This window comes from Camponotus vicinus, unplaced genomic scaffold (genome assembly GCF_025532165.1).
Source record: "Camponotus vicinus isolate PSW18456_S1 unplaced genomic scaffold, iyCamVici1.0 SCAF_2, whole genome shotgun sequence".
NCBI classification, from domain to species: Eukaryota; Metazoa; Arthropoda; class Insecta; order Hymenoptera; family Formicidae; genus Camponotus; species Camponotus vicinus.
This window is the reverse complement of record NW_028141956.1, coordinates 4,946,283-4,958,741: the sequence shown is the minus strand read 5'-3', so window position 1 is coordinate 4,958,741 and position 12,459 is coordinate 4,946,283. Positions and strand designations below refer to the sequence as shown.

The 12,459-nt window shown below is 30.1% G+C and overlaps 2 protein-coding genes across 8 annotated transcripts; one reads left to right on the top strand and one right to left on the bottom strand.

Annotated features, from left to right (window-relative positions):
• Positions 1-46: 46 nt before the first annotated feature.
• Atg18a (Autophagy-related 18a) lies at positions 47-8,602 on the bottom strand. 5 transcript variants are annotated; one of them, XM_083091925.1, is made up of 11 exons: positions 8,138-8,601; positions 7,352-7,434; positions 7,013-7,179; positions 6,509-6,703; positions 6,309-6,425; positions 6,065-6,219; positions 5,809-5,985; positions 5,584-5,691; positions 5,138-5,220; positions 4,134-4,196; positions 47-2,618 (listed from the first exon to the last, which is right to left on the bottom strand). In XM_083091925.1, the coding sequence occupies exons 1-11, from the start codon at positions 8,224-8,226 to the stop codon at positions 2,503-2,505; spliced, it is 1,353 nt and encodes a 450-aa protein (XP_082948051.1). In that variant the 5' UTR covers positions 8,227-8,601; the 3' UTR covers positions 47-2,502. The 5 variants fall into 5 exon arrangements, with proteins under 5 accessions (XP_082948051.1, XP_082948049.1, XP_082948050.1 ...); XM_083091923.1 differs by having other exon boundaries at positions 7,013-7,188; positions 8,138-8,600; XM_083091924.1 differs by having other exon boundaries at positions 4,140-4,196; positions 7,013-7,188; positions 8,138-8,600.
• Kpc2 (Kip1 ubiquitination-promoting complex subunit 2) lies at positions 7,608-12,084 on the top strand. 3 transcript variants are annotated; one of them, XM_083091918.1, is made up of 9 exons: positions 7,608-7,684; positions 9,483-9,670; positions 9,758-9,951; positions 10,092-10,255; positions 10,337-10,548; positions 10,637-10,812; positions 10,950-11,134; positions 11,201-11,339; positions 11,403-12,078. In XM_083091918.1, exons 2-9 carry the CDS (start codon positions 9,492-9,494, stop codon positions 11,537-11,539), a joined length of 1,386 nt encoding a protein of 461 aa, XP_082948044.1. In that variant the 5' UTR covers positions 7,608-7,684; positions 9,483-9,491; the 3' UTR covers positions 11,540-12,078. The 3 variants fall into 3 exon arrangements, with proteins under 3 accessions (XP_082948044.1, XP_082948043.1, XP_082948045.1); XM_083091917.1 differs by lacking the exon at positions 7,608-7,684 and adding an exon at positions 8,950-9,243 and having other exon boundaries at positions 11,403-12,077; XM_083091919.1 differs by lacking the exon at positions 7,608-7,684 and having other exon boundaries at positions 9,549-9,670; positions 9,763-9,951; positions 11,403-12,084.
• Positions 12,085-12,459: the final 375 nt, after the last annotated feature.

Here is a 12,459-nt window from a genome sequence, read left to right as displayed (position 1 = left end):
GATAACGCAATTTTTCATGAGAAAATAATAATTGATTTATAGAAAATCGTATCAGCAATTTTATTAAATATAAACAAAAGTAGGATGTTAAACCAATTGTAGACAAGGAGACAGAGACTCACAGTATTTTTTTTTCATTTGCAAACCAGCACAATCACGTGTATTAATAAGAAACTTCATACGCAATGACGTTCAAAGCTTAAGCTTTAGCATGTTTATATATACAATTGGTTGTAAACCAATGCGTTTATTTATATTTTTATAAAAGTAAGATTATTTACCAAATAAAATTCGTTAGTATAAAACTGCCGTAACGACATGACACATCATCGATCTATGATACTGACACTCATCGCGCCGTATACTTCAATTCACACAAAAGTAACTTTCTATTATAATCGGAGATATTATAAGATACATTAAATTACATGCAATATGCTACAAAGAATTATGAAAGGAAAAGCGCATCTTTACTTAATTATATAATGATAAAATATCTTTACCAGCATCAGTGTCATCTTACATTCTGATAAATTGGCACCGATCAGAGGAGAAACTTTATTCACAATTAAACTCGAGTCGGTACATAACACAAGTGTATCGAAGATTCTCTGTTTCTATCATTAGTTAGCTATTTATACAAATTACAAACATGTCATGATAATTTTCAACAATCCGAAAAAGCGCTCAAGGAGACTTATTGCACATTTGATACAATTACATATACATAACATCTGCCTAATATAAAGCATAAGATACAGCATGGTAATTGATAAGATATAAAATTTTTATTGAATTTAAAATTCAATATTAGTTATCGGAAATTATCCTGTTGATATGATAATTTGTCTAAAATTATCTCGGATTTTTTAAAGAAACAAATGGAATGAACTTTTTTTAACTCGCTTTCAAACATCTTATATCTTTATCATTTGTCATCACTCACAGTTAACATATAAAAATTGAAGTACTTTTGAACTCTAAATGCCAACAAGAAAAGTAAGAAAATTAATATCTTCCGTATTGATATTTACGACCTGATAATTTCTTCCATAAAAGTTGAAGCTAATATATATCGAAAGATCTTTTACATTTTATACAAGAATTATATATAACTAAAGCTCAGCGATTTTCGATAGTTTTCCAGTTTTATTTATAATTTTTACATTTTTACTTGAAAAAAAAAAGGTGAGCTTTCTTTGTTGAACACAGAAGACAATGATCTTGTCATAAAAAAATATAGTAATCCAATGAAAAATATAATAAAGTAAAAGTAAAATATATTTAATACAAACGTGTTCTAAATTTAGCGAAAATTCGTTCGATCATTTTATGTGATATAAAAAGCAAAAATTGAATTTTATTTTTAAATATAATTTTTATATATAAATGTATGATAAATATAACAGGATAAAAATTTATTTACGAATTTATTTATTTATTAATATATATCTCATTACGAATAGATATGTCGGCATTGGAATGAACTCAACTTGTCGCTAACCGTTATTACGGATTATTTATAAAAAAAAAGTCTTTTTAAATAAGGCCCATTCGCTTATATTATGTCAATTATTTCGATAAATATTTTCATATATTGATTTGAATAGATCGCAGTTATCATTTTTCGATCTGTTTAATAGACATGACGTTTATTGAAATTAATGCAAAACAATTTACGCTGACTCATGCGCAGTCATATTATTTATCGCTAAATTGTGCGTCGGAGTAAAGTTTTGAAATTGTATATTATTCTTAGCATGTTAGAGCTTCTTCGACCGAACTCCGATTAATTTAATCGTTGATTAACTCAGTCTAAATTGTCAAGATGACAAATTAAATACATTTTAAAAAGAGAGAAAGGAGTTTGATCGAAGTAACCTTTAGATTATATAAAAATGTACTTTTCTCTCTCTCTGTACAAATATCTATGTAGAATTGTAAAAATAACTTTACTGGCACACAAATGCGACTCCTGCTGTATATAATTCTGTGTAAAAGATTTTTTGCCCCATAATTCCTATAACGAATGCTTTAAACTCGCTATCATTGGATTACTATATTCTTCGCATGATATTGCACTCGTTTGGGCAAATACGATACTTGTTTAATGATGAAATTTTAATCCGATAACTCAGTAATATGACCGAGAGTGTTACTTCAAAAGGCATTTCCCCTCTTCTCCTGCAATACGGATCGATTTTTCTAAACTATTATATATAAAAAAAATCGATTTTTTCGAGTTTGCGTCGATGCGTCTCATTTAAATTTTTAATGCGTATTTTAGATATGTAACATTCTCGGTAATATCGCCTACAAATTTAGTTCTACTGAACTTGGAGTACTGGATATACGGCCGTCTGTGTAAATACTGGACATCCTCTTGTGCCCTCTTTTTTTTGTCCTTTCGCTCGTCACGATCGTTGCTCTTTTACACGGTTTTCATATCTCCGTTTGTTTTGAGCTTTTGATATGCCTTAATTGCGTATGTGTGTATTACGCTCAGTCTGTCCTTTGCGTAACAGGTGGAAATTCAGTATCGTCATCCAGACGGAACGGGCCGCCGCCTTTCGGTGGACTTTCTGTCGCTGCTATCATCTCCTGATACTTCTCAGACTCTACAAATCCACACATTTATATTCAAATTATAAAGTTTCTTCATCATATTATTTCGGAGCGGATATAACGATAAAGATGTATACAGACGATTAGCGTTCAATGATACATGATATATTTTATGCATTCAGATATATATATATATATATATTCCTGATTGATCCTATTTAGTGCAAATTTAGTCCTCAAAATTTTCGGTTTCAGGATTAGAATGTAAGTGTTCTATGAATTTACCAATATAGAATATGTTTGTATCTGAGTGCAAATAATAAATATTTCATTGACCATTGTCTACGTCACATTGCCGTGAAGTACATTCACTAGTGAATTCATTTATGATAATGATGATCTTTTTAAAAAAAAAAGAAAAAAATTTTTAATGAATTAAATAATATAAATGACACAGGCATTTAATTTAATATTATACATTGTTGTGTGTAATATGCAAGATATTAGGTAAAATTTCTAAGAATATACATGATTATCAGTTATGTAACAATTGTCTTAGATATTTGTATATGCATATATGACATACTACTTTGTCTTTTGCAAAAGGCACTCGTGCGTATTCGTGACAATGCATGAGTGTTTTTTTACATGTACAACAGTAAACAAGAATATAAAAATATAAAAAATATAAAGCAATATTAACAAAACTAAAAGAAATTAAACAATAAAACTATATTATTATTACATTTTTTTAAACCTGCATTCTCGATTTCGTAATATTAACATAAAAGAAAAAAAGAAAAGAAAGATATTTTCTATTTTCTTTTATATCTTACAATTACTGAACTTAACATATAGAAACAATACCATTAATAGAAATACGTTATACATGTATTCTTTGATACAAGTAAAGTTGTTTTTAGAAATATATATATACACATCGTTATTACCTGCTGCCATAATGAAGAATATTAATATCACATAGTCTTAGTAATCATATGTTAGTAGTCACTACATACAATTGTTAATTATTATAATAATAGGATGTCTATAAAGTAGTTTCTTTTAAAAAATAAACTACTTATAGAAATTTTCAAGATCTTTCCTAATAGTATACAGATGCAATAATATGCAATAATTGTTATATATTTTCTAACCATTAAACAAGTTGTATACGTGCATAGTGGTTTATCCCGAGAAAATAGATTAGTGCCGACATGCATATCCTGTGCACATATATGATCATATACATATATATACATTTTTTTTAACTTGATCAGTCTGTAGAATTAATAAGCATAGATTTGTACTATCGTTCATACATATAATGCGATATATAATATGTAAATTGTTTATATTAACAAAAAGATATAGACCGTGTGAAAAGGCACATTACTCAGCATTGCTCTCATTCTTCTGTTTGCTGCGTGTACATACATATATAAGTAATGCGCGAACGCTGGTAGTGAGGCATATAGAAAAAAAGAAAAGCTATAGAGGAGAATTAGGTATCTTGTGTACGGAGAATGAGAGCGAAAAAAAATCGAGGGACAGAATAGAGGACATACCAGTACCTGACATGGAGTCTGGCGAGCGGCCACGCAACACACCCGCGTAGCTATTTATGCAGGCTTCGGTGGATATTAAAAAGAAAAAAATTACATCAAGAGTAAGATCAACTATCGGGGTCCCCGCCCCCCCTCCCCTGAGCCCCTGAAGAAGTCTGGCTTATTTCATTTATAAAAAGGGGCTAAAAAAGCGAAAAAAAGAAGATATGTATGAAGCAAATTATAAAAAAAAAAAGTAAAGATATCCGGAACGCATAGTTCGCGCACACGCATACATACGCACAAAAATACACATATGGTACATAGCCAACGATATAAGCGTTTTATTACTACTGAATCAATTTTAATAAAAATGCTACAGCGGAATCTATCTAAAAATACATAAAGTAGCAAATTGTCTTACACAATAAAATATGTAGCAAAATTACAATGGAAATAGCTTTTGTAAAAATATCTACATTAATAATATTTCATTATATGTTATTTAATTCTTATATTACTATTAAATATTGTTTTAAAAAAGTGCAGATATATACATTTTTATTGAATTGTTGCTATTAATAAATTATTTTTAATTGCTGTCTGAAAGAAATAATTTCTTTTTTTTTATGTTTAAGAAGTTGTATTGTGTATACATTCTAATACATTTATTAATTTTAGTATTTATTAGTTTTATAGCACAAGATATTCATATATCTGCCAGTACCAACTGTATATGTGTGTGTTATGTATGTATGACATGCCTTTTTTCAACAAAGAAGGAGATACTTAATATATTCTGTTAGTAAATAATTGCAAAATTTACCAAAAAATTGCAACTTTAAATAAGATAGATAAAAGAAATTCTATACACATTCAAAGCATTTTATACTGAATATACGAGAAAGAAAAGTTTTGCATTATACTTTTATTTGTTAAATTAACTGTCGGTAATGTATCTTTATCGTCAACTCGCTTCAATTAATCTGCCCTAAAACTAACAGTCCAATAGTATCTCTTCATACCTGTATTTGTACTATTCGCGGTAGCTGCAGCTCCGGAACCAGAGCCGCCACAATCTGACTCATTTCGATCCTTGTCATCTAATCTGTAAAAGATGCAAATAAAATATTTCTATTCCTTTATTTCAGAATTAAAAATCACAATTATCATTATTGCAATATAAATATAATGTTTTTAATCTATGAGTGTGAAATTTATAACTGTCACAGTGAAATTTTATAAAATACAAAATAATCATTATGTTATAACAAAAATGAAGAAACATTAAATATTTCAGATTGAAAAAAGCTTCCTGTTGAAAATAATTTCAAATCTTAATTTTTGTTTTTAAATTTTTATATATGTTTTGCAAATTTTTAAAAGTTTGCTATGTAACATTATTGGCAGGCTACAATCGCTCGTTTTTACAAGAATTGATTTAACTGAAAATATAATGAATATTACAAACCTATGTTGTTTTATAAGGGCGCAACATCCACTTTCCGTTAAATCCACAGAGTAGACATACAAGTAACCATCAGCACTAGCTACTAACAATTTTGGTACTTTATGTGTTCTGAAACATAAATGGAATAAGTATATGATAATATGATTATATATTTATATGTATAAAGGATTTAATATACAATATATGTACAAATTTAAAATAACATACGAATTCTCAAACACTCACACAGTGATGGCACAGACATTTTTCAATCCTTGAAATGGTAGGTGGACACTGGCGAAAGCACGTCCTTGAGTAAAAACGTCAGTCACTTGCGACGGCAAGTATGTAGCTGACGCTGTCACAGCCTTTGTCAAATATCCCATCCAGCTTTGTGCTTCATCTGTAGTTTGTTTGTTTGGCCTATGATAACGCGAGTGATATTTTTTTTATAACGAAGCGATATTCATAAGCGATAGAGATTGCAATCAACAATATTTACGTTTCCTTTGGTTCCTCCAATTTGAATATATGCACAGTTTCCGTATTACTAGAACAACAAAGCCACATAGAATCCATACTAAAAGAAAGACTGTTTATCGTGACGCATCTTTTCACCCCACGTCGAAATTCGAATAACTTTGTACCTTCATGAACCTGTAAAAATGAAAATAATTATTAACAATTATTAATTATTAAAGAAATAATGTAGCTATATAGATTATTATATTTAAAATTTATCTTACATCAAAAACTCTAATCACAGTGCCTTTTTCAGAGGCTGTTGCCACTTTGGTGCCAGTCGAACTGAAAGCGATTGCTGCCAATGGACTATCATGCGCAGGTATCATTGTTTTGGCTTGCTACATATGAAAAAGTTGTGTAAATACCTAGTGTTAATATATCAAAATTTCCATTAAATCATTCAGATTTAATTAAGACGTACAAAATGGATTGCATCAAATATTTGCACTTCTCCAATTGTATTCGAACCTGGATAAGCTAAATAACAATTGTCACTATTTGGCGAAAGGGTACAAAGGCCTGTAAGATTAGGTGGAGTATCACGAATTGTGTGCAGCACTTTCATATCTCGTATATTATGAATATATAACGATTCTTCCAGACATACCACCAATCTCTGAAATCAATTATATTATTTTTTGTATACTCATAGTTATGAGAAAACATTAATCACTATATTATTTTATCACAGTTTATTTATTTTATAACAAAATATTATATCAAATTATATTTTAGAATGTTTTTTTTTAAATCTAAGAAGTATTATATAGATGATTATATACACAGAAAGAGAACAAAAAGATTCATATAAATATATATGCTAAATATAAACTTATTTTTGAGTTACATCTTTTTATATTTGTACATAAATGCAAGTATGTGTGATAGCTTTTAGCTAACACAAACATAACTTTTGATGACTTACCGCTCTGTTGAGTTTCACAGCCAAAATTGTATTTGAGTAACTGTAATTGCATATTTCTGTTCCTTTTCTAAAGTGGCACACTGTCAGCGTACGAGGAGATTTAAGACTAACAATTGCCACCAGACTGCTGCTAAATAATCGCTCAACAATACATATATCCTCAAAGTCTGTATCATCTCAAAAAAGAAAAGGTACTAATTAATAACATAGAAAAGAAGGAAATAAGAAATTTCCTTTTAAGAAATGTTAAAACATTCGATTCATACAATTTTTGATAAAACAACATTGATAGAATATAGAAACAACACATTGATAGAATATAGAAAAACAAATTATTACCATTTTCATATATTTTTTCAAGATTGCCAGTAGCACTAATAGAATAAAGTTTATATCCTGACTTTGATCCTACTGCCAAAGATCTGAAAAATAAGTATTTGATCAAAAATATAATTTTCTGTGTAGATAATCTTTTCTCTTTTATTTAAAGATCTGTAACACAAATGTATTTAAAACAAATTCGCGCGATCCGTATAATACGCTCTTTGCTTTTCCATCTTTTCGCTGCAATCGTCGCGCGCGAGTGTCGCGTATAAAATAAAAATAACGGAGCTGTCGCAAACGATACGCAATCAGATAGAAATCAGGAGCGAGGTCCTTGGATAAAGCGACGTGAGTAGAAAGACCAGAGAGGCGGCCAATATTTTATCTCTTCGCACGTAACGCGTTATCGCATAATAGAATGTAACGTGATGTAACGTAACATAAAGAGAACCTTTGTCTGCCGTTAATGCGCAATTAATCGGTGAAAGGGGAAGCGACATATGACGTAGACAACAAAAACATTGGCGCGAGGAAAACATGGAGCGCGAAGTCGCACGACGCGTACATGCAACTTGATTGCGAGCGCGAGTCATGCGCGTTACACCGAGAAAATTATCGAGGAAGAAAAAAAAACGCGACACGCGTCAACGACGCGTGTCGAAACGATCGAAACGGAATCGGCGGGTGGTGGCTCGCGAAGGTTAAAGGCGATAAAAGGTAGAGACGGACGAAGAATGCCCTTGCGGGGTGGGATACCAGTATATTAATCGGAGATGCTAGGTACGAAGGCGACAAACTTACGTGCAGTCCTGATTGAAGTTAACAAAGTACGGACCATTACTCTGCGTGTCGGACGTCGTGTCGGACGCCTGATTTGTTGCGAGGTTCATTAGTCCTGATATGCTGTATTTTAGCCCCTGCGTTAATACATCCAGGTTGATCTGGCGTGAGATCTCGCATAAATCGTACGAGTGGCGCGCGTACACGAACGCTCTCTTTCTGTCTCTCTCTCTCTTTCTTTCTCTTCTACGGCCGCTTACACGGCGCGGTCCTTATTTTCTTTCACTCTGTCCGTTTATCTTTGTCCCTCCAGCTCACACTCACTCTTGCACACGTTAATACGAGAACTCACTGGTTCGACTGACTGGTTAGCTGGCTGGCTCCGACGTTGACCGACTCCTACAAGTGACTGCACTTTGCTATCGTTCCATATTGAACAGCTGACAATCAGCAGCTGCTGCTGGATGAAACGACGGAACGTGAAACGTTAGTCCGCGTTTCACGCGTTCCGCGCGTTCCGTTGCCATGGCGACGCTCTTCCTGCGGGGTTTGTTGCAAAGCGCCTTTTACGTCATAGGAAACATTTTATTTTTACTATTTTTTATAAATTCAAAACAAACTTTAACGATCAACATTATGTAATATTAATATATTATTGATAAACAATAACATATAAACAATTTCTAATCATTCTAATTTTGTTCCAAATCATAAAATCACTATATTTCACTATATTTCACTAACTCTGTACCTCTTGATAATTTAACGACAAAATTTGATATTTTACCGACATCTGTCGCTTCTTCAAGTTATTAAATATATAACTTTTCGTTACAATCGTTACAATGTTACAATGTCGATATGCATGTGTAACGAGACGTAACGATAGCGACAATGTCGTTAAAAAATTAGAGACGCAAACAGATTCCTTTAAATAATTTGTTCCGATGCATCGTATTCAAAGATGACAGCCGATCTGTCGATTCTTTAACAGCTTCTCGACAGTTTATCCGAAAAATGCTTCATATTTTTCAGTGTAACCTCTGTTATTGTATCTTTCGATTTTTTTCACTGAATAATAAATTGAAGTCTGAATTATTTATGTAAATAGTTTTTAAATATAAAAAGTGAGTATATGTTTTTAGTATAAATTTTTAAGTAATATTAGATTTTGAGCCTCTTGTGAAATATCAAATTTGGATGTAATGATGTGTGTGTGTGTGTGTCATGTGCAATTTATTATAAAGTTTACATATAATTTTATAAATAAAAAGTAGATTTTGTCTATTACTAGATACATCCAAATTTATATTGCAATTTTAATCATGTCGCAACTATTATGACAACATTCTTTTGTATGTTTCAGATAAATTTAATGATCCCATGGATGCGTGATCAAATAGCGGAAGCCTGGCATAACAGAAAAAGTTCAAGGACTGCCGACAGGCGGTCCTTGGCCCTTTCTTCTGTCAGCACAGGCAATCCTGCAAGCAATAACACCATGCTTACGCCATTACCTACCTCACCTGAAAGCTTTTCTGTCAATGTTATCAGGTTTTTTATGAATTTCTATAATTAACTGTTAAAAATTCCAAGAAATAATTTTGTATATTATTAATAATACTAAATCTACTTTTGTAGCATAGAGGGCAACATATTGGATGTTACAGTAAAGCCAAATTTTACTGTAGAAAATGTTAAAAAAATAGCAGTGATACATTTTTATGGTCAAGATATGACTAAACCTATTTCACGGTATCGTCTTGTACATTCATCTAAATTTAAGCAACTTGTGGATGAAAATTATATTGATGATGAGGATATCAATGAATATGGTATTTTTACCTTTTATTAAGTTATATATATTTTTACATACTCTATCATATAATCTTTTTCTTGATAAATTTCAAATTTGCATTCACTTATTATTCACTTACGGTTTTTGTTATAATAAACAATTTATTTATTGTTACAGATGAATTATTATTAATGGAAATTCGATCAAGCATTGTACAAGAAAATCTTTCAGATGAAGCTCTTAAGGGTCCAAGTCTAGAAGCAATAGCTCAAGCTACAAGAGATTTATCTAGTCAAAATGCTAAATCTAAACCTGTGCCATCTACAGAATGTCCTGCAGATGTAAATATATTTTATATACTTTATAAAACATATATTAACTATTATTATTATATTACTTTATCTTTTTATAATTATTTATAGTTTCAGAATGAAATTCGTAAGATTTTAATAACTCTTGTGCAAGCATCTGCAAAAATTTTAATGCACAGTCCAGATGCTGAAAAATTATATGATATTATTAAAGAGAAACTAGAAGCCAGATGTAAGCCCACTAATGATCCAAAAGTTGTAAAAACTCTTATAGAAATGGGCTACTCTCACAAGAAAGTTTTCAAAGCATTGCGTCTTCGAAAGTAAATATCAGCATTAAAAAAATAATTTTAATGCTCATATTTATGCTATATATAATTTCATTATATGCTATAAAAATATTTGTTCTAGATCAAATATGACAGAAGCTTTAGAATGGCTAATAGAGCATCAGGATGATACAGATGATGAAGATGACGAAACAGATTTTTTATCTATGGATACAGAAAATATTGCAGGTCCTAGTTCTTCAGTGAGCACTAAGAAAAAATTATTAAAAGATGCATGCATTGAACTCTTCGAAACAGGTAATTCAAGTATCAAAAAATGTACACTTATTATTCGAAAAATAATAGTTTAAAAACTAAAAATTGTAAAATAAATATTTATTTTGGATTAAATAAAAGTAAATATTTCAAATTATTATATATCAAAATGTATTTAGGTCACGATGGAAAAGAAAAAAATCTAATGCATATTATAGAATTATTGCTAGAAAGTTTTCGACAATATAAAAAAATGGAATTTAAACCTAATAAGAGAGCAATGCGGTCGCTTGTGGAAATGGGTTTTGATGAAAAGAATGTTATAGGAGCATTGAAAATTACTGGAAATGATCAGGCTAATGCTGTAAGTTAAAATAATTAATTTGCAAAAGCACATACTTCATATTTTTAAATAAATATGTTTTGATAGTGTGAATGGTTACTGGGTGAAAGAAGACGTAGCTTACAAGATTTGGATGAGGGCCTTGAACTTGATGGCCCAATTTATAAAGCAATTATGAGCAATTCTCACATTCAGCTTAGTCTTACAAATCCTAAAATGTTACTTGGTAAGATATAAGCATATGTAAAAAATTTAAATTGTTTTTAAAACTTTTTACTATTTATTTCAGCATATTTATCAATGATAGAAACGCCTGCATCGACAAATGTATGGATTAATGACCCTGAAGTTTCACCTGTGCTTAGTCAAATATCTAAGACATATCATGCTGAAAAACATGCCATCCACATGAATCGTTATACCTAGTGTTATTGTAAAATTTATTTGAGCCTCTGTCGACATCGATATTTTTATATAAATTTACAAGTAATTCTTGCAGAGATTTGGAATATCAGTCATCAATTATAATTATCTGTAAAATTATTGCTTACTCATATATAATTACATAGTTATATATAATTACTGATATTTAACAAAATTCATGTATGATATTTAACAAATTTCATGTATGAAGAAAATGTTCCTTCATATAGATGTATATTTCATACATTATAATGCTATTGACATTACATAATTATCTTTATGTAGATTGTAGAAAATTGCTTTCAGTGTTGTACGATTTACATTGACAATTCTTAAAGAGAGAGAATGCTTTAATATTTAATATTAAGCAAAGCATATAAAATAACAGCTCATTATTTTGGCACATAATATAAATTTTTAAATGAATTGAATTGAGATGAAATTCAATTTATACATGTGAAATGTAGCTTTTCCCGGTTAAAAAAAATTAAAAAAAAAGATATATATATGTATTTCTTTTTTTTATTATAAAATATATATTAAACTATAAAATTATAGAACATATTGCACTTATAACTGTCTTTGTTGAAATAAATATATTGATTGAGTTAATAAATATTTCTTTTCACATTTTTATTCATATTTCCTAATAATTCTAATGATTTTCGTATGATTATACTCCATATGTATATAGAGTTTTCCAGATTGAATCGTTGAATTTTTCGTATTTTAAACTGCGATCACGCTATCGTTGGCAGTGGTATTAGTACTGTCACGTACTGTTAAAGATATGCAGCCATGGGTAAATTTTCGTTATGATCAAATGGACCCATAGGTCCATAGATAAAAAAACGATGATATTGTTAATCGTTTTGATCATTGACATCTGAATAACAAAAACAAATACAAAAAAACAAATAACA